The sequence below is a fragment of the Poecile atricapillus genome, chromosome 39, assembly GCF_030490865.1.
Source record: "Poecile atricapillus isolate bPoeAtr1 chromosome 39, bPoeAtr1.hap1, whole genome shotgun sequence".
Lineage (NCBI taxonomy): Eukaryota > Metazoa > Chordata > Aves > Passeriformes > Paridae > Poecile > Poecile atricapillus.
The window spans coordinates 1616447-1644217 of record NC_081287.1 but is presented as its reverse complement, the minus strand read 5'-3'; the positions used below and the strand labels follow the sequence as shown (position 1 = coordinate 1644217).

Sequence of the window (27771 nt, the reverse complement as noted above, 5' to 3'; positions counted from 1 at the left end):
TGGGGTCCCAGAACCCCCCAAAATCAGGGGAGGGGTCTCTGAGCCCCCCCAAAGCAGGGGAGGGGTCCCAGAGCCCCCCAAAGCAGGGGAGGGGTCCCAGAGCCCCCCAAATCAGGGGAGGGGTCCCAGAGCCCCCCAAAGCAGGGGAGGGGTCTCTGAGCCCCCCCAAAGCAGGGGAGGGGTCCCAGAGCCCCCCCAAAGCAGGGGAGGGGTCTCTGAGCCCCCCCCAAAGCAGGGGAGGGGTCTCTGAGCCCCCCCAAAGCAGGGGAGGGGTCCCAGAACCCCCCCAAAGCAGGGGAGGGGTCTCTGAGCCCCCCAAATCAGGGGAGGGGTCTCTGAGCCCCCCCAAAGCAGGGGAGGGGTCTCTGAGCCCCCCCAAATCAGGGGAGGGGTCCCAGAGCCCCCCCAAATCAGGGGAGGGTCTCTGAGCCCCCCCAAATCAGGGGAGGGGTCTCTGAGCCCCCCCAAAGCAGGGGAGGGGTCTCTGAGCCCCCCCAAATCAGGGGAGGGTCTCTGAGCCCCCCCAAATCAGGGGAGGGGTCTCTGAGCCCCCCAGGAGGGGGCAGGGCCGGGGGATTCATCCACGGAGCTTTTGGAGCTGGAAGAGAAGAGAGCAGTGAGGGAGGAGTGGGGGGGGACCCGGGGGACCCCCAAATTCCGTCCCCCCGGGGTCCCCCCAAATTCCGCCCCCCCGGGGTCCCCCCAAATTCCACCCCCCCGGGGGACCCCCAAATTCCACCCCCCCGGGGTCCCCCAAATTCCGCCCCCCCCGGGGTCCCCCCAAATTCCATCCCCCGGGGTCCTCACCTCACTCTGCACCAGGTTCCGCTTGTACAGAGCCTCCTTGGCTGCCTCCTGTGGGGGGGACCCAAAACAGCACCCCAGGAGTTTGGGGGTGCCCCAGGAGTTTGGGGGGGCAAGAGGAGTTTGGGGGGGCAACAGGAGTTTGGGGGTGCCCCAGGAGTTTGGGGGGGCAAGAGGAGTTTGGGGGGGCAAGAGGAGTTTGGGGGTCACATCAGGAATTTGGGGTGCCCCAGGAGTTTGGGGGGGCAACAGGAGTTTGGGGGGGCAACAGGAGTTTGGGGGTGCCCCAGAAGTTTGGGGGTGTCCCAGGAATTTGGGGTCACATCAGGAATTTGGGGGTCCACACCAGGAGTTTGGGGGGGCAACAGGAGTTTGGGGGTCACATCAGGAGTTTGGGGGTCACATCAGGAGTTTTGGGGTCACATCAGGAGTTTGGGGGTCACAACAGGAGTTTGGGGGGGCAACAGGAGTTTGGGGGGGCAAAAGGAATTTGGGGGTCACATCAGGAGTTTGGGGGGGCACCAGGAGTTTGGGGGGGCAACAGGAGTTTGGGGGTCACATCAGGAGTTTGGGGGGGCAACAGGAATTTGGGGGTCACATCAGGAGTTTGGGGTGCCCCAGGAGTTTGGGGGTGCAACAGGAGTTTGGGGTCACACCAGGAGTTTGGGGGTCACATCAGGAGTTTGGGGGTGCAACAGGAGTTTGGGGGTCACCCCAGGAGTTTGGGGGGGCAACAGGAGTTTGGGGGTGCCCCAGGAGTTTGGGGGTCACATCAGGAGTTTGGGGGTCACATCAGGAGTTTGGGGGGGGTCACATCAGGAGTTTCGGGGGTCACATCAGGAATTTGGGGGTCACATCAGGAATTTGGGGGTCACATCAGGAGTTTGGGGGTGTCCCAGGAGTTTGGGGGTCACATCAGGAGTTTGGGGTGCCCCAGGAGTTTGGGGGGGCAACAGGAGTTTGGGAGTCACATCAGGAGTTTGGGGGGGCAACAGGAGTTTGGGGGTCACACCAGGAGTTTGGGGGGTCACATCAGGAATTTGGGGGTGCCCAGGAGTTTGGGGGGCAAAAGGAATTTGGGGGTCACACCAGGAGTTTGGGGGGGCAACAGGAGTTTGGGGGGGCAACAGGAATTTGGGGGTGCCCCAGGAGTTTGGGGGTCACATCAGGAGTTTGGGGGTGCCCCAGGAGTTTGGGGGTCACATCAGGAATTTGGGGGGGGGCAACAGGAGTTTGGGGGTCACATCAGGAATTTGGGGGGGCAACAGGAGTTTGGGGGGGGAAACAGGAATTTGGGGGTCACATCAGGAGTTTGGGGGTCACATCAGGAGTTTGGGGGGCCCCAGGAGTTTGGGGGGGCACCAGGAGTTTGGGGGGGCAAGAGGAGTTTGGGGGGGCAACAGGAGTTTGGGGGGGCAAGAGGAGTTTGGGGTCACATCAGGAGTTTGGGGGTCATATCGGGAGTTTTGGGGGGTCACAACAGGAGTTTGGGGGGGCAACAGGAGTTTGGGGGTCACATTCAGGAGTTTGGGGGGGTCACATCAGGAATTTTGGGGTCACATCAGGAGTTTGGGGGTGCACCAGGATTTGGGGGGACTGAGGAGGGTTTGGGGGGGCAGCAGGAATTTGGGGGGCACCAGGAATTGGGAGGTTTTTGGGGGGACAGTCCAGGATTTCTGGGGAGAAACCCCAGGATTTGGGAGTTCCCAAGGTTTTGGGGGGGATTTCTGGGGTGGGACCCCAGGATTTGGGAGGTTTTTGGGGGGATTTCTGGAGTAGGACACCAGGATTTGGGAGTTCCGAGGTTTTGGGGGATTTGTGGGGCGGGACCCCAGGATTTGGGAGCTCCGAGGTTTGGGGGGATTTCTGGGGGGGGACCCCAGGATTTGGGAGTTCCCGAGGTTTTTGGGGGGATTTCTGGGAGAAACCCCAGGATTTGGGAGGTTTTGGGGGGATTTCTGGGGGGGGACCCCAGGATTTGGGAGGTTTTTGGGGGATTTCTGGGGCAGGACCCAGGATTTGGAAGGTCCCGAGGTTTTGGGGGGGATTTCTGGGGTGGGACCCCAGGATTTGGAGGTTTTGGGGGGACAGTCCAGGATTTCTGGGGCAGGACCCCAGGATTTGGGAGGTTTTTGGGGGGATTTCTGGGTGGGACCCCAGGATTTGGGAGGTTTTGGGGGGACAGTCCAGGATTTCTGGAGTAGGACCCCAGGATTTGGGAGCTCCCGAGGTTTTGGGGGGATTTCTGGAGGGGGACCCCAGGATTTGGGAGGTTTTGGGGGATTTGTGGGGCAGGACCCCAGGATTTGGGGGTGTGGAGGAGGCTCCGGGGGTCTCACCCGCTCTCCCTGGATGCGAGGCGCCGCGCCGCTTCCGTGTAGAGCCGCAGGTGCCGCTCCAGGTGCTCCGCGTACTCTGGGAACGGGAAAAAACCGGGATACACCCAGGAAAACCGGGATACACCAAAGGAAAACCGGGATACACCGAGGAAAAACCAGGATACACGGAGGAAAACCGGGATACACCAAAGGAAAACTGGGGTACAGCAAAGGAAAACCGGGATACACCGAGGAAAACCGGGATACACCAGAAAAACCGGGATACACCGAGGAAAAACACCAGAAAAACTGGGATACACCAAAGGAAAACCGGGATACACCGAGGAAAACCGGGATATACCAAAGGAAAACCGGGATACACCAGAAAAACTGGGATACACTGAGGAAAACCGGGATACACCAGAAAAACCGGGATACACCCAGGAAAACTGGAATACACCAAGGAAAACCGGGATACACCAGAAAAACCGGGATACAGCAAAGGAAAACCGGGATACACCGGGGAAAAACCGGGATACACCGAGGAAAACCAGGATACACCAGAAAAACCGGGATACACCGAGGAAAAACACCAGAAAAACCGGATACACCAAAGGAAAACCAGGATACACCAAAGGAAAACTGGGCTAAAGGAGGATTTGGGGGCTCAGGGCAGCCCGAGCTCCCTCTCTCTCACTCACCCCTGCGGAATTGGGGGTCCCCCGCCTGCAGCCGCGTCCGCAGCCCCTGGATGCGCCGGAGCAGATCCTGGTGCTGCTGCCGCAGCTCGGGGGGCACCGGGCGCCCGGCGCGGCCCAACGGCACCAGCTGGGGTGGGGGTGGGAAATGGGGGGGTCAGGAGCGTCCCCCGGCTTCCCTGAACCCCCAAAGCGCCGCCAGAGCCCCCTCACCTTCCGCTCCAGCCGCTCCCGCTCCAACTGCAGCAGGTTGAGGCTCGGGAATGCGGGCGGGGATCTGGGATGGAGATAAAAAGGGGGATTTTGGGAGCCCTGAGAAATCCAGAGCGGCCCCAGGAGATTGGAAATGGGAATGGGGGTCCTAGGGCACCCCAAGATCTTCCCAGCCACATCCCCCCCTCCCCAGGGCTTCCCCCGTACAGATCAGCTCCCCCCGGGATTGTTCCCCCATCCCTCACCTGCTGTTCCCGTCCTTCGGGGCCGCCAGGGGTGGGGTTGGGAACGGAGACCTGAGCGGGAGGAGCAGCTCGGGGTCACCCCAGGATCTCCCCCTGCCCTCCCCGGGATCTCCCCCTGCCCTCCCCAGGATCTCCCCCTGCCCTCCCCGGGGCTCCCCCCTGCCCGGGATCTCCCCCTGCCCTCCCCAGGATCTCCCCCTGCCCTCCCCGGGATCTCCCCCTGCCCTCCCCGGGATCTCCCCCTGCCCTCCCCGGGATCTCCCCCTGCCCTCCCCGGGATCTCTCCCTCCCCGGGATCTCCCCCTGCCCTCCCCGGGGCTCCCCCTGCCCTCCCCGGGATCTCTCCCTCCCCGGGATCTCCCCCTGCCCTCCCGGGATCTCCCCCTGCCCTCCCCGGGGCTCCCCCTGCCCTCCCCGGGATCTCCCCCTGCCCTCCCCAGGATCTCCCCCTGCCCTCCCCAGGATCTCCCCCTGCCCTCCCCAGGATCTCCCCCTGCCCTCCCCGGGATCTCCCCCTGCCCTCCCCGGGATCTCCCCTGCCCTCCCCGGGATCTCCCCCTGCCCTCCCCAGGATCTCCCCCTGCCCTCCCCAGGATCTCCCCCTGCCCTCCCCAGGATCTCCCCCTGCCCTCCCCGGGATCTCCCCCTGCCCTCCCCGGGATCTCCCCCTGCCCTCCCCAGGATCTCCCCCTGCCCTCCCCGGGATCTCCCCCTGCCCTCCCCGGGATCTCCCCCTGCCCTCCCGGGATCTCCCCCTGCCCTCCCCAGGGTCTCCCCCTGCCCTCCCGGGATCTCCCCCTGCCCTCCCCGGGATCTCCCCCTGCCCTCCCCAGGATCTCCCCCTGCCCTCCCCGGGATCTCCCCCTGCCCTCCCCGGGATCTCCCCCTGCCCTCCCCGGGATCTCCCCCTGCCCTCCCGGGATCTCCCCCTGCCCTCCCCGGGGCTCCCCCTGCCCTCCCCGGGGCTCCCCGCACTCACCGTGGCCTCGGCTCCCGGTTCCAGCAGCAGCCAGCGCTCGGAGCGAGGCTCCAGCTGCCGCTGCGAGCCCAGCGGCTCCCGGATCCGCACCCAAACCTCCAAACGGCCGCCGGTGCGACGCCGACCGTCCAGCAGCTGAGGGACACCGGAGACGGGAACATGGGAATGGGAATGGGAAAATGGGAATGGGAAAATGGGAATGGGAATGGGATGGAAAATGGGAATGGGAAAATGGGAATGGGAAAATGGGAATGGGAAAATGGGAAAATGGGAATGGGAAAATGGGAATGGGAATGGGAAAATGGGAATGGGAAAATGGGAATGGGGATGGGAATGGGGATGGGAATGGAATGGGAAAATGGGAATGGGAAAATGGGAATGGGGATGGGGATGGGAACATGGGAATGGGAACATGGGAATGGGAAAATGGGAATGGGAAAATGGGAATGGGAATGGGAATGGGAATGGGAATGGGAATGGGGATGGGAATGGGAAAATGGGAATGGGAATGAACTCGGGAAATGGGAATGGGAAAATGGGAATGGGGAAAATGGGAATGGGAAAATGGGAATGGGGATGGGAAAATGGGAATGGGAAAATGGGAATGAACTCGGGAAAATGGGAATGGGGAATGGGAATGGGAATGGGAATGGGAATGGGAATGAGCTCGGGAAAATGGGAATGGGAATGGGAAAATGGGAATGGGGATGGGAAAATGGGAATGGGAATGGGGATGGGAATGGGAATGGGAATAGGGTTGGGAATGGGGTTGGGAATGTGCCGGGGAGCACTTGGGATTGGGAAGGCCAGGGAAGAGGGAAGGGGGAAGAGGGAAGAGGGAAGAGGGAAGAGGGGAGAGGGAAGAGGGAAGAGGGAAGAGGGAAGGGGGAAGAGGGAAGAGAGAAGAGGGAAGAGGGAAGAGGGAAGAGGGAAGAGGGGAGAGAGAAGAGGGAAGAGGGAAGGGGGAAGAGGGAAGAGGGAAGAGGGAAGAGGGGAGAGGGAAGAGAGAAGAGGGAAGAGGAAGAGAGGAGAGAGAAGAGGGAAGAGGGAAGAGAGAAGAGGGAAGAGAGGAGAGAGAAGAGGGAAGAGGAAGGGGGAAGGGGGAAGAGGGAAGGGGGAAGAGGGAAGAGAGGAGAGAGAAGAGGGAAGAGAGAAGAGGGAAGAGGGAAGAGAGGAGAGGGAAGAGGGAAGAGAGGAGAGGGAAGAGGGAAGAGGGAAGGGGGAAGAGGGAAGGGGGAAGAGAGAAGAGGGAAGAGGGAAGAGAGGAGAGAGAAGAGGGAAGAGGGAAGGACCCCCCGCTCACCTCCAGCTGCTCCCCGGAGCTCACAGGACCCCTCCAGCCCCTCGAGCCGCAGCTGCGCCGAGCCCAGAGCGCGCTCCGGCCGGAACAGCCCCCTGTGGATCAGGGATCACCGGGATCAGCCGGATCCAGCCTGGATCCACAGCGGGGCTGTGACACCCGGCCCCAGGGCATCCCCAGAAACGGGGAACTGCAGCACTCCAGGGTCACCTTTCACCCCCTCTGCACCTCTTGGCCCGGATACATCTGGATTTTCCAGCTCCTGGTCTGTGTTTCCTACGCTCTTCTCTGTGTTTTCCCTTTCCTGTGCTATTTGATGTGTTTTCTGTGTTGTTTTCCATATTTTCTGTATTTCCCATTGTGTTTTTCACAGCTCCTCTGCCTCTTTTCTGTACTTTCCACCTTTCCTAGGCCACTTTTCCTATTCTCTGCATCTTCCACATTTTCCATGTTATTTCCCCTCTATTTCCCATGTCATTTCCCCCACATTTTCCATGTCATTTCCCCCACATTTTCCATGTTATTTCCTCTACATTTCCATGTCATTTCCCCTACATTTTCCATGTTATTTCCCCCACATTTTCCATGTTATTTCCCCTCTATTTCCCATGCTATTTCCCCCACATTTCCCGTGTCGTTTCCCCCACATTTCCCGTGTCGCTTCCCCCACATTCCCATGTCATTTCCCCACATTTCCCATGTCATTTCCCCACATTTCCCATGTCATTTCCCCCACATTTTCCATGTTATTTCCCCCACATTTCCCATGTCATTTCCCCCCACATTTTCCATGTCATTTCCCCACATTTTCCATGTCATTTCCCCTCTATTTTCCATGTAATTTCCCCTCCATTTCCCATGTCATTTCCCCCACATTTCCCATGTCATTTCCCCCACATTTTCCATGTCATTTCCCCTACATTTTCCATGTCATTTCCCCTCTATTTCCCATGTTATTTCCCCTCCATTTTCCATGTCATTTCCCCCACATTTTCCATGTAATTTCCCCTCTATTTTCCATGTCATTTCCCCCACATTTCCCATGTCATTTCCCCCACATTTTCCACTTTATTTCCCCCCCATTTCCCATGTCATTTCCCCTCTATTTCCCATGTTATTTCCTCTACATTTTCCATGTCATTTCCCCTACATTTCCCGTGTCATTTCCCCCACATTTTCCATGTAATTTCCCCTACATTTCCCATGTCATTTCCTCTACATTTTCCATGTCATTTCCCCTACATTTCCCATGTTATTTCCCCTCTATTTCCCATGTCATTTCCCCTCTATTTTCCATGTCATTTCCCCCACATTTCCCATGTCATTTCCCCTCTATTTCCCATGTCGTTTCCCCTACATTTTCCATGTCATTTCCCCTCTATTTTCCATGTTATTTCCTCTACATTTTCCATGTCATTTCCCCCACATTTTCCATGTTTCCCCCACATTTCCCGTGTCGTTTCCCCCACATTTCCCGTGTCCCCTGCAGGGTTTCCCGTGAGCTTTTCCCATTTCCCCTCCTCCCTCTCCCACATTTCCCCCCCTCACCCTTTCTGGGTCACCTCGAACTTGATCCCCGCGGGAGCTCAGGAGCCGGCGCAGCCCCCGGTGCCCCCGGAGCAGCCGCAGCCGGAACCGAGCCCGGAACTCTGGGGAGGGGGCGGGAGGGTCAGTGAGACCCCCGGGACCCCCAGAGCCCCCGGGGACCCCCAGAGCCCCCCGGGGACCCCCAGAGCCCCCCGGGGACCCCCAGAGCCCCCCGGACCCCCAGGAGTTACCAGGACAATCCGTGCTCTTCACCACGTTGGTCTTGTCCCGCTGCGCCTCCTCCTGCGGGGGGGACTCGGGGACAATATGGGGGGGTCCCAGGGGACACAGGGGGGCACTGGGGACACCGGGGGGGGCATTGGGGGACACGGGGGGGTCCCAGGGGACACAGGGGGGGCACTGGGGGGGTCCCAGGGGACCCGGGGGGGCATTGGGGACACCGGGGGGGCACTGGGGACACCGGGGGTCCCAGGGGACACGGGGGGGACATTGGGGACATGGGGGGGACACCGGGGGGGTCCCAGGGGACACGGGGGGGACACTGGGGGGGCACTGGGGGGGCATTGGGGACACCGGGGGGGTCCCAGGGGACACGGGGGGGGACACTGGGGGGGCACTGAGGGGGCATTGGGGACACCGGGGGGGTCCCAGGGGACACCGGGGGGGACACGGGGGGGGGCACTGGGGGGGGCATTGGGGACACCGGGGGGGTCCCAGGGGACACCGGGGGGGGACTACGGGGGGGGCACTGGGGACACCGGGGGTCCCAGGGGACACGGGGGGGACATTGGGGACATGGGGGGGACACCGGGGGGGGCACTGGGGACACTGGGGGGCACTGGGGGGGTCCCAGGGGACACCGGGGGGGGCACTGGGGACACCGGAGGGGTCCCAGGGGACCACCGGGGGGGGCATTGGGGACACGGGGGGGGCACCAGGGACATGGGGGGGTCACCGGGGGGGCACTGGGGACACGGGGGGGTCACCGGGGGGGTCACTGCACCCCTGGACTCACCACACTGGGGTGGGGAAACTCGAAGCGCACGAAGGTGTCCAGGTCACCGGGGCCACACCTGGGGGGACACGGGGGGTGTTGGGGGTCATTGGGGGTGTTGGGGGTCATTGGGGGTCACAGGGGGTGTTGGGGGTCATGGTGACTGTTGGGGGTCACAGGGGGTGTTGGGGGTCACAGGGGGGGTGTTGGGGTCACAGGGGGGGGTGTTGGGGGTCACAGGGGGTGTTGGGGGTCACGGGGGGGGTGTTGGGGGTCACGGGGGGGGGTGTTGGGGGTCACAGGGGGGGTGTTGGGGTCACAGGGGTGTTGGGGGTCATTGGGGGTCACAGGGGGTGTTGGGGGTCACGGGGGGGGGTGTTGGGGGTCACAGGGACTGTTGGGGGGTCACAGGGGGGGGTGTTGGGGGTCACAGGGGGTGTTGGGGGTCACGGGGGGGGTGTTGGGGGTCACAGGGACTGTTGGGGGTCACAGGGGGTGTTGGGGGTCGCAGGGGGTCACAGGGGGTGTTGGGGGTCGCAGGGGTGTTGGACACAGGGGGTGTTGGGGGTCACGGTGGCTGTTGGGGGTCACAGCAGGTGTTGGGGGTCACAGGGGTTGTTGGACACAGGGACTGTTGGGGGTCACAGGGGGTGTTGGGGGTCACAGGGGGTGTTGGGGTCACAGGGGGGGTGTTGGGGGTCACAGGGACTGTTGGGGGTCACAGGGGGTGTTGGGGTCACAGGGGGGGTGTTGGGGGTCACAGGGACTGTTGGGGGTCACAGGGGGTGTTGGGGGTCACAGGGGGTGTTGGGGGTCACAGGGGGGGTGTTGGGGGTCACAGGGGGTGTTGGGGTCACAGGGGGGGTGTTGGGGGTCACAGGGACTGTTGGGGGTCACAGGGGGGGTGTTGGGGGTCACAGGGGGTGTTGGGGGTCACAGGGGGTGTTGGGGGTCACGGGGGGGGTGTTGGGGGTCACAGGGACTGTTGGGGGTCACAGGGGGGGGTGTTGGGGTCACAGGGACCCCGCTCCCCGTTCCCAGTTCTCCCAGTCCCTCACCGGGGGCACTGGAGCCCGATCCCTCTCTCTATCCCCAGCTCCAGGTCGCTGCTGCTCAGCTCCGGGAACGTCCTGCAGGGGAGGGGGGAGGAACCTGTCAGGTGAGCCCCCCGACCCCCAGGTGAGACCCCCACCCACCCCCAGGTGAGCCCCCCGACCCCCAGGTGAGCCCCCCGCCCCTCAGGTGAGACCCCCACCCACCCCAGGTGAGACCCCCACCCACCCCAGGTGAGACCCCACCCCCCAGGTGAGACCCCCACACAGGTGAGCCCCCGCCCCCCAGGTGAGACCCCCATCCCCCAGGTGTGCCCCCCACCCACCCCAGGTGAGCCCCCCACCCACCCCAGGTGAGACCCCCACCCACCCCAGGTGAGACCCCCACCCACCCCAGGTGAGCCCCCCAACCCCCCAGGTGAGACCCCACCCACCCCAGGTGAGACCCCACCCCCAGGTGAGACCCCCACCCACCCCAGGTGAGCCCCCCGACCCCCAGGTGAGACCCCTACCCCAGGTGAGCCCCCCCCACCCCAGATGAGCCTTGCACCCCTCAGGTGATCCCCTCAACCCAGGTGATCCCCCCACCCCAGATGTGCCCCCCACCCCAGGTGATCCCCCCACCCCAGATGATTCGCCCCCCCCGGTTAACCCCCCCCCCAGATGAGCCCCCCCCCCCCCCAGGTGAGCCCCGCACCCCTCAGATGTGCCCCCCACCCCAAGTGATCCCCCACCCCAGGTGATCCCCCCACCCCAGGTTACCCCCCCCCCAGGTGAGCCTCCCCCCCCAGGTTAACCTCCCCCAGATGAGCCCCCCCCCAGGTGAGCCCCCCACCCCCAGGTGATCCCACCCCCCAGGTGAGCCCCCCACCCCAGGTGATCCCCCCCACCCCAGGTGATCCCCCCCCCTCAGGTGATCCCCCCCCCTCAGGTGAGCCCACCCCAGGTGAGCCCCACCCCCCCAGGTGAGCCCCCCCACCCCAGGTATGTCCCCATCCCCCAGGTGAGCCCCACCCCCCAGGTGAGCCCCCCCAGCCCAGGTGTGCCCCTCCCCCAGATGTGCCCCCCACCCCAGGTTAACCCCCCCACCCCAGGTTAACCCCCCCCACCCCAGATGTGCCCCCCCCCAGGTGATCCCCCCCCAGGTGATCCCCCCTCACTTGATGACGCTGAAGGTTCTCTGCTCGTAGCGGGGTTTTGGGGGGGGCCCCCCCCGGCTGTGCTCCCTCCGCAGGGTCTCCATGTGCTGCCGGCACTCCTCAGCCAGAGCCTCACACCTGGGGAGGGGGGGACACACCTGGACAGGTGACACCCCCTCCCCTCCCCCGGATCAGCCTCCTCTTCCTCGCTGCCCCCTCCCCAGAGCTCACCTGGTGGCCTCCGAGATGTTCCCCAGGTGAGCGAACTGCCGGGAATAGCTCAGACACATCTGGGGAAGCAACGGGAGGAGGAGGAAGAGGAGCAGGAGGAGGAGGAGGAGGAAGGCAGGAAAAGAGAAGGAAGAGGGAAAAGAGAAAGAAGACAAAAAAAAAGAGAAAAAAGGAAAAAGAAGAGAAATAAGGAGAAAAAGGAAGAAGAAAGAGGAATAAGGAGAAAAAGGAAAAAGGAATAAGGAGAAAAAGGAAGAAAAAGAGGAATTAGGAGAAAAAGGAAGAAAAAGAGGAATAAGGAAAAAAAAGGAAAAAGAAAGAGGAAGAAGGAGAAAAGGAAGAAAGAAAGAGGAATTAGGAGAAAAAGGAAGAAAAAGAGGAATAAGGAAAAAAAAGGAAAAAGAAAGAGGAAGAAGGAGAAAAAGGAAGAAAAAGAGGAATTAGGAGAAAAAGAAGAAGAAAAAAGAGAAAAAGGAAGAAGAAAAAGAATAAAGAGAAAAAGGAAGAAAAAGAGGAATTAGGAGAAAAAGGAAGAAAAAGGAATAAGGAGGAAAAGGAAGAAAAAGAGGAATAAGGAGAAAAGGAAAAAAAAGAGGAAGAAGGAGAAAAAGGAAGAAAAAGAAAGAGGAATAAGGAGAAAAAAAGAAAAGAGGAATAAGGAGAAAAAGGAAGAAAAAGAGGAATAAGGAGGAAAATGGAGAAAAAGGAATGAGGAGAAAAAAGGAAAAAGAAAGAGGAATTAGGAGAAAAAGGAAGAAAAAGAGGAAAAAAGGAGACAGGGAAGGACAAGAAGAGGAAAAGGAGGAAGAGAAGGAAATTTTCCACATCCATCCAATATCCTGGAGCCCCCCCTCTCTTTGGGGAGCTTCCCCAGCCCCCTCAATTCTTGGGGAAACTCCCCCAGTTTTTGGGGTTCCCCCCCTTTCTTTGAGCCCCCCCATTTTTTGGGGTTCCCCCCCATTTTTTGGGTTTTCCCCCTTTCTTTAAGCCCCATTTTTTGGGGTTTCCCCCCATTTTTTGGGGGTTCCCCCCATTTTTTGGGGTTCCCCCCCATTTTTTGGGGTTTCCCCCTTTCTTTGAGCCCCCCATTTTTTGGGGTTTCCCCCCATTGTTTGGGGTTTTCCCCCCTTTCTTTGAACCCCCTCATTTTTGGGGTTTCCCCCCTTTCTTTGAGCCCCCCCATTTTTTGGGGTTCCCCCCTTTCTTTGAGCCCCATTTTTGGGGTTTCCCCCCCTTTCTTTGAGCCCCATTTTTTGGGGTTTCCCCCCATTTTTTGGGGTTCCCCCCTTTCTTTGAGCCCCATTTTTTGGGGTTTCCCCCATTTTTTGGGGTTCCCCCCCATTTTTTGGGGTTCCCCCCCATTTTTTGGGGTTCAGCCCCACCTGGTGCTGCCTCCTCAGGGCCCCCCGCCAGCTGCAGGAAGGTCTTGGCGGCCTCGGGGGGCATCGGGACCCCCCGGCCCGGCCCCAGCTCGAACTCGGCCCCGTCCAGAGGCACCTCCGGGACCTGCGGAGGGGATTTGGGATCTGAGGAGATCCCTGAGGTGATCTGGGATCCCGTGGGATGTGAGGAGAGAGATCCCTGAGGTGATCTGGGATCCCGTGGGATGTGAGGAGAGAGATCCCTGAGGTGATCTGGGATCCCGTGGGATGTGAGGGAGATCCCCAAGGCGCAGGGATCTGGGATCCCATGGGATGTGAGGAGAGAGATCCCTGAGGTGATCTGGGATCCCGTGGGATGTGAGGAGTGAGATCCCTGAGGTGAAGGGATCTGGGATCCCGTGGGATGTGAGGAGATCCCTGAGGTGAAGGGATCTGGATCCCGTGGGATCTGAGGAGATCCCCGAGGCGCAGGGATCTGGGATCCCATGGGATGTGAGGAGATCCCCAAGGTGCAGGGATCTGGGATCCTGTGGGATGTGAGGAGTGAGATCCCCGAGGTGCAGGGATCTGGGATCCCGTGGGATGTGAGGAGATCCCCGAGGTGAAGGGATCTGGGATCCTGTGGGATGTGAGGAGTGAGATCCCCAAGGAAGGGATCTGGGATCCTGTGGGATGTGAGGAGATCCCCGAGGTGCAGGGATCTGGGATCCTGTGGGATGTGAGGAGTGAGATCCCCAAGGTGCAGGGATCTGGGATCCTGTGGGATGTGAGGAGATCCCCGAGGCGCAGGGATCTGGGATCCTGTGGGATGTGAGGAGATCCCCAAGGTGCAGGGATCTGGGATCCTGTGCGATGTGAGGAGATCCCCAAGGCGAAGGGATCTGGGATCCCGTGGGATGTGAGGAGATCCCCAAGGCGCAGGGATCCCATGGGATGTGAGGAATGAGATCCCCGAGCTGCAGGGATCTGGGATCCCATGGGATGTGAGGAGATCCCCGAGGTGAAGGGATCCCATGGGATGTGAGGAGATCCCCAAGGCGCAGGGATCTGGGATCCCGTGGGATGTGAGGAGATCCCCGAGGTGAAGGGATCCCGTGGGATGCAGGGAGTGAGATCCCCGAGGCGCAGGGATCTGGGATCCCGTGGGATGTGAGGAGATCCCCGAGCTGCAGGGATCTGGGATCCTGTGGGATGTGAGGAGATCCCCAAGGCGCAGGGATCCCATGGGATGTGAGGAGTGAGATCCCCTAGCTGCAGGGATCCCATGGGATGTGAGGAGTGAGATCCCCGAGCTGCAGGGATCTGGGATCCCATGGGATGTGAGGAATGAGATCCCCTAGCTGCAGGGATCTGGGATCCCGTGGGATGTGAGGAGTGAGATCCCCGAGCTGCAGGGATCTGGGATCCCGTGGGATGTGAGGAGATCCCCGAGCTGCAGGGATCTGGGATCCCATGGGACGTGAGGAGATCCCCAAGCTGCAGGGATCCCATGGGACGTGAGGAGATCCCCGAGCTGCAGGGATCCGGGATCTCTGCCTGCTCTCACCTGTGCGATGTCCACGGGCAGCCCCCCGCGGGCGGCCCCGATCAGCCCCTCGATGCCCTTGGCGCGGCGCAGCAGGACCTTGGCTCCCTCCAGGTCATTGCGGCGCTTTGCCCGCAGCGCTGCCTGCGCCAGCTGCCGGCGCCGCAGCTCCAGGAACTGCAGCTGCTGCTGGGCTGGGAGCGGGGCAGGGGCTCAGGGGGCTCCCTCAGCACGGCCCCCCTGCCCCCAAATCCCCTCCTGTACCTTTTCCAGAGGCTTTGGGAGCCGGATGGGAATTGCGAGGGGGCGGCGGCGCTTTGGGAGGGGCGGCGGGGGGAGCGCTGGGCTGCACCTGGAGCTGTGGGATGATGGTGCTGGGATCACTGGAATGTCCCACTCGGGGTCCTTCCCATCCCCCAAAATTCCCTGGAGCCCCAAATCCCACCTGGAGCCATGGGATGATGGTGTTGGGATCACTGGGAATGTCCCTCTCGGGGTCCCACCCTCCCCAAATTCCCTGGAGCCCCAAATCCCACCTGGAGCCCCAAATCCCACCTGGAGCCCCAAATCCCACCTGGAGCCCCAAATCCCACCTGGAGCTGTGGGATGATGGTGTTGGGATCATTGGGAATGTCCCTCTTGGGGTACTTCCCACCCCACCAAAATTCCCTGGAGCCCCAAATCCCACCTGGAGCTGTGGGATGATGGTGTTGGGATCACTGGAATGTCCCTCTTGGGGTCCTTCCCACCCCCAAAATTCCCTGGAGCCCCAAATCCCACCTGGAGCCCCAAATCCCACCTGGAGCCATGGGATGATGGTGTTGGGATCACTGGAATGTCCCACTCAGGGTCCTTCCCATCCCCAAATCCCACCTGGAGCCCCAAATCCCACCTGGAGCTGTGGGATGATGGTGTTGGTACCACTGGGAATGTCCCACTCAGGGTCCTTCCCCCTCCCCAAATTCCCTGGAGCCCCAAGTCCCACCTGGAGCCCCAAATCCCACCTGGAGCCATGAGATGATGGTGTTGGGATCACTGGAATGTCCCTCTTGGGGTCCTTCCCACCCCCAAAATTCCCTGGAGCCCCAAATCCCACCTGGAGCCCCAAATCCCACCTGGAGCCGTGGGATGATGGTGTTGGGATCACTGGGAATGTCCCACTCAGGGTCCTTCCCACCCCCCAGATTCCCTGGAGCCCCAAATCCCACCTGGAGCCCCAAATCCCACCTGGAGCTGTGGGATGATGGTGTTGGGATCACTGGGAATGTCCCTCTTGGGGTCCTTCCCCCTCCCCCAAATTCCTGGAGCCCCAAATCCCACCTGGAGCCATGGGATGATGGTGTTGGGATCACTGGGAATGTCCCTCTTGGGGTCCTTCCCCCTCCCCAAAATTCCCTGGAGCCCCAAATCCCACCTGGAGCCCCAAATCCCACCTGGAGCCATGGGATGATGGTGTTGGGATCACTGGGAATGTCCCACTCGGGGTCCTTCCCCCTCCCCAAAATTCCCTGGAGCCCCAAATCCCACCTGGAGCCCCAAATCCCACCTGGAGCTGTGGGATGATGGTGTTGGGATCACTGGAATGTCCCACTCGGGGTCCTTCCCCCCACCAAAATTCCCTGGAGCCCCAAATCCCACCTGGAGCCCCAAATCCCACCTGGAGCCCCAAATCCCACCTGGAGCTGTGGGATGATGGTGTTGGGATCACTGGGAATGTCCCACTCAGGGTCCTTCCCATCCCCCAAATCCCACCTGGAGCCCCAAATCCCACCTGGAGCCATGGGATGATGGTGTTGGGATCACTGGGAATGTCCCACTCAGGGTCCTTCCCCCTCCCCAAATTCCCTGGAGCCCCAAATCCCACCTGGAGCTGTGGGATGATGGTGTTGGTACCACTGGGAATGTCCCACTCAGGGTCCTTCCCCCCACCAAAATTCCCTGGAGCCCCAAATCCCACCTGGAGCCCCAAATCCCACCTGGAGCCCCAAACCCCACCTGGAGCCCCAAATCCCACCTGGAGCTGTGGGATGATGGTGTTGGGATCACTGGGAATGTCCCACACGGGGTCCTTCCCATCCCCCAAAATTCCCTGGAGCCCCAAATCCCACCTGGAGCCCCAAATCCCACCTGGAGCCATAGGATGATGGTGTTGGGATCACTGGAATGTCCCACTCGGGGTCCTTCCCCCCACCAAAATTCCCTGGAGCCCCAAATCCCACCTGGAGCCCCAAATCCCACCTGGAGCCCCAAATCCCACCTGGAGCCATGGGATGATGGTGTTGGGATCACTGGGAATGTCCCACTCAGGGTCCTTCCCCCTCCCCAAAATTCCCTGGAGCCCCAAATCCCACCTGGAGCCCCAAATCCCACCTGGAGCCCCAAATCCCACCTGGAGCTGTGGGATGATGGTGTTGGGATCACTGGAATGTCCCACTCAGGGTCCTTTCCCCTCCCCAAATTCCCTGGAGCCCCAAATCCCACCTTGGCCGCCTTGCTGTCCCCCTCTTCCTCCTCCTCCTCCTCCTCCTGCTGCTCCGGCCCCGTCAGCTTCATGGCCACCTCCAGCATCCCAGCAATGCTCGGCTGGGGCTGGGTCTCCGTGCCCTGGATGGGGGGGCAGCCTGGAAAAGGGGGGGATCCCGGTGGGATCGGGATCCTCCCGGCCCCAGCGCCCCCTCCCAGGGCTCAGGAACGGGGAACGTACCCGGGGGAACCGGCAGCTCCGACAGATCCACGGCTTTGCCGGCGCTGTGAGCACGGATGGCGGCCTGGTATTGCTGGGGGGGCACAGGGGGCACTCAAACGGGGAACTGGGAGCACTGGGGCCAGACTGGGATCACCCCACACAGCGGGGACTGGTGTCACTGGGGGGGGACTGGGACCAGGATCGTCATGGTGGCACCAGGAGGAGCGTTCTGGGATCAGAGACACACACCAGGACTGGGATCCCTCCAGGGCAGGACTGGGATCCCTCCAGGGCAGGACTGGGATCCCTCCAGGGCAGGACTGGGATCCCTCCAGGGGAGGACTGGGATCCCTCCAGGGCAGGACTGGGATCCCTCCAGGGGAGGACTGGGATCTCTGTGCCTGGACTGGGATCTCTGTGCCTGGATTGGGATCTCTGTGCCTGGATTGGGATCACGGTGCCTGGACTGGGATCACTGTGCTGGGACTGGGATCACTGTGCTGGGACTGGGATCACTGCTCTGGGACTGGGATCACTGCTCTGGGACTGGGATCACTGCTCTGGGACTGGGATCTCTGTGCCTGGATTGGGATCACTGTGCCTGAACTGGGATCATGGTGCTGGGACTGGGATCACTGCTCTGGGACTGGGATCTCTGTGCTGGGACTGGGATCCCTCCAGGGCAGGACTGGGATCCCTCCAGGGCAGGACTGGGATCCCTCCAGGGCAGGACTGGGATCCCTCCAGGGCAGGACTGGGATCTCTGTGCCTGGACTGGGATCACTGCTCTGGGACTGGGATCACTGTGCTGGGACTGGGATCACTGTGCTGGGACTGGGATCACTGTGCTGGGACTGGGATCACTGTGCTGGGACTGGGATCACTGCTCTGGGACTGGGATCACTGTGCCGGGACTGGGATCTCTGTTCTGGGACTGGGATCACGGTGCCTGGACTGGGATCACTGCTCTGGGACTGGGATCACTGTGCCTGGACTGGGATCACTGCTCTGGGACTGGGATCACTGTGCTGGGACTGGGATCTCTGTGCTGGGACTGGGATCACTGCTCTGGGACTGGGATCTCTGTGCCTGGACTGGGATCACTGTGCTGGGACTGGGATCACTGCTCTGGGACTGGGATCTCTGTGCCTGGACTGGGATCACTGCTCTGGGACTGGGATCACTGCTCTGGGACTGGGATCTCTGTGCCTGGACTGGGATCACTGTGCCTGGACTGGGATCACTGTGCCTGGACTGGGATCTCTGTGCCTGGACTGGGATCTCTGTGCTGGGACTGGGATCACTGTGCTGGGACTGGGATCTCTGTTCTGGGACTGGGATCACTGTGCCTGGACTGGGATCACGGTGCCTGGACTGGGATCACTGTGCTGGGACTGGGATCACTGTGCTGGGACTGGGATCACGGTGCTGGGACTGGGATCTCTGTGCTGGGACTGGGATCGCTGCTCTGGGACTGGGATCACTGTGCTGGGACTGGGATCTCTGCTCTGGGACTGGGATCACTGTGCTGGGACTGGGATCACTGCTCTGGGACTGGGATCTCGGTGCCTGGACTGGGATCACTGCTCTGGGACTGGGATCACTGTGCTGGGACTGGGATCACTGTGTCTGGACTGGGATCTCTGTGCTGGGACTGGGATCACTGTGCCTGGACTGGGATCACTGTGCTGGGACTGGGATCACTGTGCTGGGACTGGGATCACTGTGTCTGGACTGGGATCTCTGTGCTGGGACTGGGATCACTGTGCCTGGACTGGGATCACTGTGCTGGCACTGGGATCTCTGTGCTGGGACTGGGATCTCTGTGCCTGGACTGGGATCACTGTGCCTGGACTGGGATCACTGTGCCTGGACTGGGATCACTGTGCTGGGACTGGGATCTCTGCTCTGGGACTGGGATCACTGTGCCTGGACTGGGATCTCTGCTCTGGGACTGGGATCTCTGTGCTGGGACTGGGATCACTGTGCTGGGACTGGGATCACTGCTCTGGGACTGGGATCACTGCTCTGGGACTGGGATCTCTGTGTCTGGACTGGGATCTCTGTGTCTGGACTGGGATCACTGTGCCTGGACTGGGATCACTGCTCTGGGACTGGGATCTCTGTGCCTGGACTGGGATCTCTGTGCCTGGACTGGGATCTCTGTGCCTGGACTGGGATCACTGTGCTGGGACTGGGATCACTGTGCCTGGACTGGGATCACTGCTCTGGGACTGGGATCTCTGTGCCTGGACTGGGATCTCTGTGCCTGGACTGGGATCACTGTGCCTGGACTGGGATCACTGCTCTGGGACTGGGATCTCTGTGCCTGGACTGGGATCTCTGTGCCTGGACTGGGATCTCTGTGCCTGGACTGGGATCTCTGTGCCTGGACTGGGATCACTGTGCTGGGACTGGGATCACTGTGCCTGGACTGGGATCACTGTGCCTGGACTGGGATCTCTGTGCTGGGACTGGGATCACTGTGCTGGCACTGGGATCTCTGTGCTGGGACTGGGATCTCTGTGCCTGGACTGGGATCTCTGTGCTGGGACTGGGATCACTGTGCTGGGACTGGGATCACTGCTCTGGGACTGGGATCACTGTGCCTGGACTGGGATCACTGTGCCTGGACTGGGATCACTGTGCTGGGACTGGGATCTCTGTGCCTGGACTGGGATCTCTGTGCCTGGACTGGGATCACTGCTCTGGGACTGGGATCTCTGTGCCTGGACTGGGATCTCTGTGCCTGGACTGGGATCACTGTGCCTGGACTGGGATCACTGTGCCTGGACTGGGATCACTGTGCTGGGACTGGGATCACTGTGCCTGGACTGGGATCACGGTGCCTGGACTGGGATCACTGTGCCTGGACTGGGATCACTGTGCCTGGACTGGGATCACTGTGCCTGGACTGGGATCACTGTGCTGGGACTGGGATCTCTGTGCTGGGACTGGGATCACTGTGCCTGGACTGGGATCTCTGTGCTGGGACTGGGATCACTGTGCCTGGACTGGGATCACTGCTCTGGGACTGGGATCACGGTGCCTGGACTGGGATCACTGTGCTGGGACTGGGATCACTGTGCTGGGACTGGGATCACTGTGCTGGGACTGGGATCACTGTGCTGGGACTGGGATCACTGCTCTGGGACTGGGATCACTGTGCTGGGACTGGGATCACTGTGCCTGGACTGGGATCACTGTGCCTGGACTGGGATCACTGCTCTGGGACTGGGATCACTGCTCTGGGACTGGGATCACTGTGCTGGGACTGGGATCACTGTGCTGGGACTGGGATCACTGTGCCTGGACTGGGATCACAGTGCCTGGACTGGGATCACTGTGCTGGGACTGGGATCACTGTGCTGGGACTGGGATCACTGCTCTGGGACTGGGATCACTGTGCCTGGACTGGGATCACTGTGCTGGGACTGGGATCTCTGTGCCTGGACTGGGATCACTGTGCCTGGACTGGGATCACTGTGCCTGGACTGGGATCACTGTGCTGGGACTGGGATCTCTGTGCCTGGACTGGGATTGGGATCCCTGTTCTGGGATCTCTGTTCTGGGGTTGGGATCTCTGCTCTGGGATCTCTGCTCTGGGATCTCTGCTCTGGGACTGGGGTTGCTGTCCTTGGGAGTGGGATCTCTGTTCCGGGGTTGGGATCTCTGTTCTGGGATCACTGTTCTGGGATCTCTGTTCTGGGATCACTGTGCCTGGACTGGGATTGCTGTTCTGGAACAGGGATCTCTGCTCTGGGACTGGGATCTCTGTTCTGGGATCTCTGTTCTGGGATCTCTGCTCTGGGACTGGGATCTCTATTCTGGGATCTCTGTTCTGGGATCTCTGTTCTGGGATCCCTGCTCTGGGATCTCTGCTCTGGGATCTCTGCTCTGGGATCTCTGCTCCGGGATCTCTGTTCTGGGGTTGGGATCTCTGCTCTGGGATCTCTGTTCTGGGATCTCTGTTCCGGGATCTCTGTTCTGGGGTTAGGATCTCTGTTCTGGGATCTCTGCTCTGGGACTGGGATCTCTATTCTGGGATCTCTGTTCTGGGATCTCTGTTCTGGGATCCCTGCTCTGGGATCCCTGCTCCGGGATCTCTGCTCTGGGATCTCTGCTCTGGGATCCCTGTTCTGGGATCCCTGTTCTGGGATCCCTGTTCTGGGATCTCTGCTCTGGGATCTCTGCTCTGGGGTTGGGATCTCTGTTCTGGGATCTCTCCTCTGGGATCTCTGCTCTGGGATCTCTGCTCTGGGATCTCTGTTCTGGGACTGGGATCTCTGCTCTGGGATCTCTGCTCTGGGATCCCTGTTCTGGGATCCCTGTTCTGGGATCTCTGCTCTGGGATCTCTGCTCTGGGATCTCTGCTCTGGGATCCCTGTTCTGGGATCCCTGTTCTGGGGTTGGGATCTCTGTTCTGGGGTTGGGATCTCTGCTCTGGGATCTCTGTTCTGGGATCTCTGTTCTGGGATCTCTGCTCTGGGATCTCTGTTCTGGGACTGGGATCTCTGCTCTGGGATCTCTGCTCTGGGATCCCTGCTCTGGGATCTCTGCTCTGGGATCCTTGCTCTGGGATCCCTGTTCTGGGATCCCTGCTCCGGGATCTCTGCTCTCCCACCTTGACAATCCTCTCGTGCATCCGTGCCTTCCTGGCGTCTCCGCTGTCCTTGGCGTGTGCGGCGGCCGCCCGGTAGCGCTCCATGCGCTGCTCCAGCGCCTCCCGCACGTCCCGCGGCGCCCGGGGGGGCTCTGGGGCGGGAAAAACGGGAGAATCCCAACGAGTCCCCCCCTTTCCCTCCCCAGGGAGCTGCCAGAGCTGACCTGCGGCAGGAGGGGCTGGGCTGGGTTCCGGTGGGTTCCTCGTTGGAGAATCCCTCGGGAGCGGAGCCTTCGGCCGCTCCGGCTGTGGATCTGCGGGAAGGGAGCGGCCAGATCCCACCAGGACCCCCAAAACGGGGGGATCAAACCCTTTCCATCGGGATCGGGGTCTCACCAGGGGCTGGCGGAACACGGCCCTGCCCCAGCAGCTCCAGCTGCGCCTCCAGCCTCTGGAAAACCACAGGAAAAGGAGAATTCTGGCACGGCAGCCGGGCCCAGACACTGAGGGATCTGGGGGGATCCCGGGAATCCCGGGCGTACCTTGGCCGCACGGAAGTGCCCCAGGGCCGTGGCCGTGTCCCCGCGGCGTTTGGCCGCCAGCGCTTCCTTCTGCAGCTCCTGGAGCCGCAGCCGGAGCGCCGGCACCGAGCTGGGATCGGGGCTGGGATCTGGGCTGGGATCCAGGCTGGGATCTGGGGCTGGGGGAGGCTGTGGAGGGGCAGGGGGCTGCACTGGGGGCTCAGGGCTCGCAGGGGGAGGTGGCCCAGGGGCTCCCCCACCCTTCCCCAGAGCCACCGGGGGAGGAATCTCGGCCTCGTCGATCGGCTTCCCGCTCCGGACGGACTCCAGCATCTGCTCCAGGGTCTGGGGGAAAAGGGGAATGGGGGAAACGGTGAAAATCTGGAGGAATGGGGTGAAACAGGGGCAGAGTTGGGGAGAATGGGGTAAAACAGGGATCTACAGTCAGAAAATGGGGTAAGAGAGAGCTCAGAATTGAATGAAAGGGAGTGGAGGGAATGGAACAAAGTAAGGGAATGGAATGAAATGGAATTTCGTTGGAATGAAACTGGTCAGGACTGGGGAAAGTGAGGTAAAACTGGGCTCAGAACTGGAAAAAACACGCCAAAACTGCTTAGACTCAGGCAAAACTGGGTCAAACAAGGTTCAGAATTGTGACAAGCTGCTCCATACAGGGAAAAACAGCAGAACACGAGGTTATTCCAAGGATTTTGAGGGCAGAGGGAGTGGGTCTGGCCAGAGAGGCCGAAGCCCCGGTTCCAGGGCTCGGGCTCACCTTGAGGCCGCGCTGGAGGCGCCGGAGCCGGGCCCCGTTGCCGTTCTCCCTCGCGGCGTTGCCCAGGGCAGCCCGGTAGAGCTCCGCACGCTCCGCCAGCTCCGCCAGCAGCGCCCCGGCACCCGCGGGCTCCTGCGGGAGGGAACACCGGATCACCGGGATCCCCCACCGGGATCCAGCCTGGGATCGGGGCTGGGATGGCCCAGGCTGTACCTGTGGGGTCTCTGCAGCGGCTGCGCTCCCGGATCCCTCCTCCAGCACCTCCTGCAGCTCTGCCTGCTCAGGGATCTGGGGAATCAGCCCTTGCTTGGGCCAGGGATCCCCTTTTCCAGGCTCAGCACCTCCCCTCTTCCCTCCTCCTCCTCCTCCTCCTCACCAGCAGCTCCTCCTCGTTCTCCAGATCTTCCTCCCCTTCCTCCTCCTCCTCCTCCTCCTCCGGGGGGTCCTGGAGGCAGAGCTGGGCCAGGGCCTCCACAGCTGCCAGAGCTGGGGGGAGCAGAGGGGTCAGAACCCGGCTGGGGAGAGGAGGGTCCCCGTTCCGGGGGGTCCCGGCAAGGGCAGGGGGCTTCACCTTGCGGGGGGGGCGGGGGCTGCTCCGGCCCCTCCCGGCCCCCCAGCAGCAGCAGCAGCTCAGCCTCCAGCGCCGCGTCCCCGTCCCCGTCCCCGTCCCCAGGGCTGCCCCCGGGATCCGCCAGCAGCCCCATCTGAGGGGGGGGACAGTGCTGAGGGGGGCGAGGGGATCCTGGGATCTGGAGCAGGGGATCCCCCCCGGATCCAGAGCAAGGGATCCCCCCGGGATCTGGAGCAGGGGATCCCCCCCCGGGATCTGGAGCAAGGGATCCCCCCGGGATCTGGAGCAGGGGATCCCCCCGGGATCTGGAGCAGGGGATCCCCCCCCGGGATCTGGAGCAGGGGATCCTCCCCAGGATCCAGAGCAGGGGATCCCCCCCCTGGGATCTGGAGCAGGGGATCCCCCCCCTGGGATCTGGAGCAGGGGATCCCCCCCCCTGGGATCTGGAGCAGGGGATCCCCCCCCTGGGATCTGGAGCAGGGGATCCCCCCCCCTGGGATCTGGAGCAGGGGATCCCCCCCCTGGGATCTGGAGCAGGGGATCCCCCCCCCGGGATCTGGAGCAGGGGATCCCCCCCAGATCCAGAGCAGGGGATCCCCCCCCCGGGATCTGGAGCAGGGGACCCCCCCCAGGATCTGGAGCAGGGGATCCCCCCCCCGGGATCTGGAGCAGGGGATCCCCCTGGGATCTGGAGCAGGGGATCCCCCTGGGATCTGGAGCAGGGGATCCCCCTGGGATCTGGAGCAGGGGATCCCCCCCCCGGGATCCGGAGCAGGGGATCCCCCCCCCGGGATCTGGAGCAGGGGATCCCCCCCCCGGGATCTGGAGCAGGGGATCCCCCCCCCGGGATCTGGAGGAGGGGATCCCCCCGGGATCCGGAGCAGGGGATCCCCCCCCTGGGATCTGGAGCAGGGGATCCCCCCAGGATCCAGAGCAGGGGATCCCCCCCGGATCCGGAGCAGGGGATCCCCCCGGGATCCGGAGCAGGGGATCCCCCCGGGATCCGGAGCAGGGGATTCCCCTCAGATCCGGAGCAGGGGATCCCGGGATCCGGAGCAGGGGATCCCCCCAGGATCCGGAGCAGGGGATCCCCCCCAGATCCGGAGCAGGGGATCCCCCCCAGATCCAGAGCAGGGGATCCCCCCGGGATCCGGAGCAGGGGATTCCCCTCGGATCTGGAGCAGGGGATCCCGGGATCCAGAGCAGGGGATCCCCCCGGGATCCGGAGCAGGGGATCCCCCCCCTGGGATCTGGAGCAGGGGATCCCCCCCCCGGGATCTGGAGGAGGGGATTCCCCTCAGATCCAGAGCAGGGAATCCCCCCCGGATCCGGAGCAGGGGATCCCCCCGGGATCCAGAGCAGGGGATCCCCCCCGGGATCCAGAGCAGGGGATTCCCCTCAGATCTGGAGCAGGGGATCCCCCCCGGATCCAGAGCAGGGGATTCCCCTCAGATCTGGAGCAGGGGATCCCCCCCAGATCCAGAGCAGGGGATCCCCCCGGGATCTGGAGCAGGGGATCCCCCCCCCGGGATCTGGAGCAGGGGATCCCCCCAGATCCGGAGCAGGGGATCCCCCCTGGATCCAGAGCAGGGGATCCCCCCGGGATCCAGAGCAGGGAATGCCCCCCGGGATCCGGATCCGGGGGTCTCGGGGGTCACACGCACCTGCCTGGCCATGGCGGCCCCCCGGCCCGGGACCCTCCTGGCTCTGCTCATGGCTCCGTGTCCCACCGGGCCGAGCTGCGGAGGAACACGGGGAGAACACGGGGGGAACACGGGGAGAACACGGGGAGAACACGGGGGGAACACGGGGGGAACACGGGGGGAACACGGGGGGAACACGGGGAGAACACGGGGGGAACACGGGGGGAACACGGGGGGAACACGGGGGGAACACGGGGGGAACACGGGGAGAACACGGGAGGAACACGGGAGGAACACGGGGAGAACACGGGGGGAACACGGGGGGAACACGGGGGGAACACGGGGGGAACACGGGGGGAACACGGGGGGAACACGGGGGGAACACGGGGGGAACACGGGGGGAACACGGGGAGAACACGGGGAGAACACGGGGAGAACACGGGGGGAACACGGGGGGAACACGGGGGGAACACGGGGGGAACACGGGAGGAACACGGGGGGAACACGGGGGGAACACGGGGGGAACACGGGGGGAACACGGGGGGAACACGGGGGGACCCCGGCCCTGAGCTGAGCCCCCGTGAGCCCCGGCCTCCCCCGAGCCCCCCAGAGCACCCCCCCGTGCCCCAAGCCGCCTCAGAGCCCCCCAGAACACCTCAGAGCCCCCCAGAACACCTCAGAGCCCCCCAGAGCCCCCCAGAACACCTCAGAGCCCCCCAGAGCACCTCAGAGCCCCCCAGAGCCCCCCAGAACACCTCAGAGCCCCCCAGAGCACCTCAGAGCCCCCCAGAGCCCCCCAGAACACCTCAGAGCCCCCCAGAACACCTCAGAGCCCCCCAGAACACCTCAGAGCCCCCCCAGAACACCTCAGAGCCCCCCCAGAACACCTCAGAGCCCCCCCAGAGCACCTCAGAGCCCCCAGAGCACCTCAGAGCCCCCCAGAGCACCTCAGTGCCCCCCAGAACACCTCAGAGCCCCCCCAGAACACCTCAGAGCCCCCCGGAACACCTCAGAGCCCCCCAGAACACCCCGGTGCCCCCCAGAACACCCCAGAACACCTCAGAGCCCCCCCAGAACACCTCAGAGCCCCCCCAGAACACCTCAGAGCCCCCCGGAACACCTCAGAGCCCCCCAGAGCCCCCCCAGAGCACCTCAGAGCCCCCCAGAACACCTCAGAGCCCCCCGGAACACCTCAGAGCCCCCCAGAACACCTCAGAGCCCCCCCAGAGCCCCCCAGAGCCCCCCCAGAACACCTCAGAGCCCCCCAGAACACCTCAGAGCCCCCCCAGAGCCCCCCAGAGCCCCCCCAGAACACCTCAGAGCCCCCCGGAACACCTCAGAGCCCCCCAGAGCCCCCCCAGAGCACCTCAGAGCCCCCGAGAGCACCTCAGAGCCCCCCCAGAACACCTCAGAGCCCCCCAGAACACCTCAGAGCCCCCCAGAGCACCTCAGAGCCCCCCCAGAGCCCCCCAGAGCACCTCAGAGCCCCCCAGAACACCTCAGAGCCCCCCGGAACACCTCAGAGCCCCCCAGAACACCTCAGAGCCCCCCAGAACACCTCGGTGCCCCCCAGAACACCTCAGAGCCCCCCAGAACACCCCGGTGCCCCCCAGAACACCTCGGTGCCCCCCAGAACACCTCAGAGCCCCCGAGAGCACCTCAGAGCCCCCCCAGAGCACCTCAGAGCCCCCCAGAACACCTCAGAGCCCCCCAGAACACCTCAGAGCCCCCCCAGAGCACCTCAGAGCCCCCCAGAGCACCTCAGAGCCCCCCAGAACACCTCAGAGCCCCCAGAACACCTCAGAGCCCCCCAGAACACCTCAGAGCCCCCCCAGAGCACCTCAGAGCCCCCCAGAGCCCCCCAGAGCCCCCCAGAACACCTCAGAGCCCCCGCAGAACACCTCAGAGCCCCCAGAACACCCCGGTGCCCCCCAGAACACCTCAGAGCCCCCCAGAACACCTCAGAGCCCCCCAGAGCCCCCCAGAACACCTCAGAGCCCCCGCAGAACACCTCAGAGCCCCCAGAACACCCCGGTGCCCCCCAGAACACCTCAGAGCCCCCCCAGAACACCTCAGAGCCCCCCAGAACACCCCGGTGCCCCCCCAGAACACCTCAGAGCCCCCCCAGAACACCTCAGAGCCCCCCCAGAGCCCCCCAGAACACCTCAGAGCCCCCACAGAGCACCCCCGTGCCCCCCGCCCCTCACGGGGCCCCGCAAGGCCCGACCGCCGCCCGTCCCCCCTCCCGGAGCACCCCACAAGGCACCCCCCAGCTCTCCGCCGGCCCTCACCCCCCGCTGCCGGTGATGCCGGCGATGCGGGCCGGTCCCGGTGATCCCGGTTATCCCGGTTTATCCCGGTTTATCCCGGTTTATCCCGGTTTATCCCGGTTTACCCTCACTCACTTCCTGCTCCGCCGGCTGCTGTCAACACCCCGCGCTTTACAGCACGGCCGTCGCAAAAGCCGCTGTCGCAAAACCCCCTGCGGTTGCGTCTCGCTTGGCGGCGCGGGGGAACTACAACTCCCGGCGTGCCCCGCGGGCA

At 62.8% G+C, this 27771-nt stretch overlaps 1 protein-coding gene across 1 annotated transcript; it reads right to left on the bottom strand.

Moving 5' to 3' along the window:
* Positions 1 to 121: 121 nt before the first annotated feature.
* Positions 122 to 27701, bottom strand: CC2D1A (coiled-coil and C2 domain containing 1A). Its single transcript, XM_058861719.1, is given in 32 exon segments — positions 122 to 198; positions 556 to 598; positions 808 to 855; positions 3144 to 3157; positions 3160 to 3219; positions 3824 to 3950; positions 4034 to 4097; positions 4241 to 4329; positions 5258 to 5405; positions 6575 to 6652; positions 8106 to 8134; positions 8136 to 8206; positions 8336 to 8387; positions 9121 to 9181; positions 10158 to 10229; positions 11312 to 11428; positions 11522 to 11580; positions 12904 to 12927; positions 12929 to 13027; positions 14450 to 14622; positions 14693 to 14786; positions 16910 to 17049; positions 17133 to 17205; positions 21739 to 21869; positions 21942 to 22031; positions 22114 to 22168; positions 22260 to 22583; positions 23014 to 23289; positions 23390 to 23499; positions 23585 to 23717; positions 25249 to 25323; positions 27519 to 27701. Coding segments are annotated over 30 exon segments (2883 nt in total). The 5' UTR covers positions 25300 to 25323; positions 27519 to 27701; the 3' UTR covers positions 122 to 198; positions 556 to 577.
* Positions 27702 to 27771: the final 70 nt, after the last annotated feature.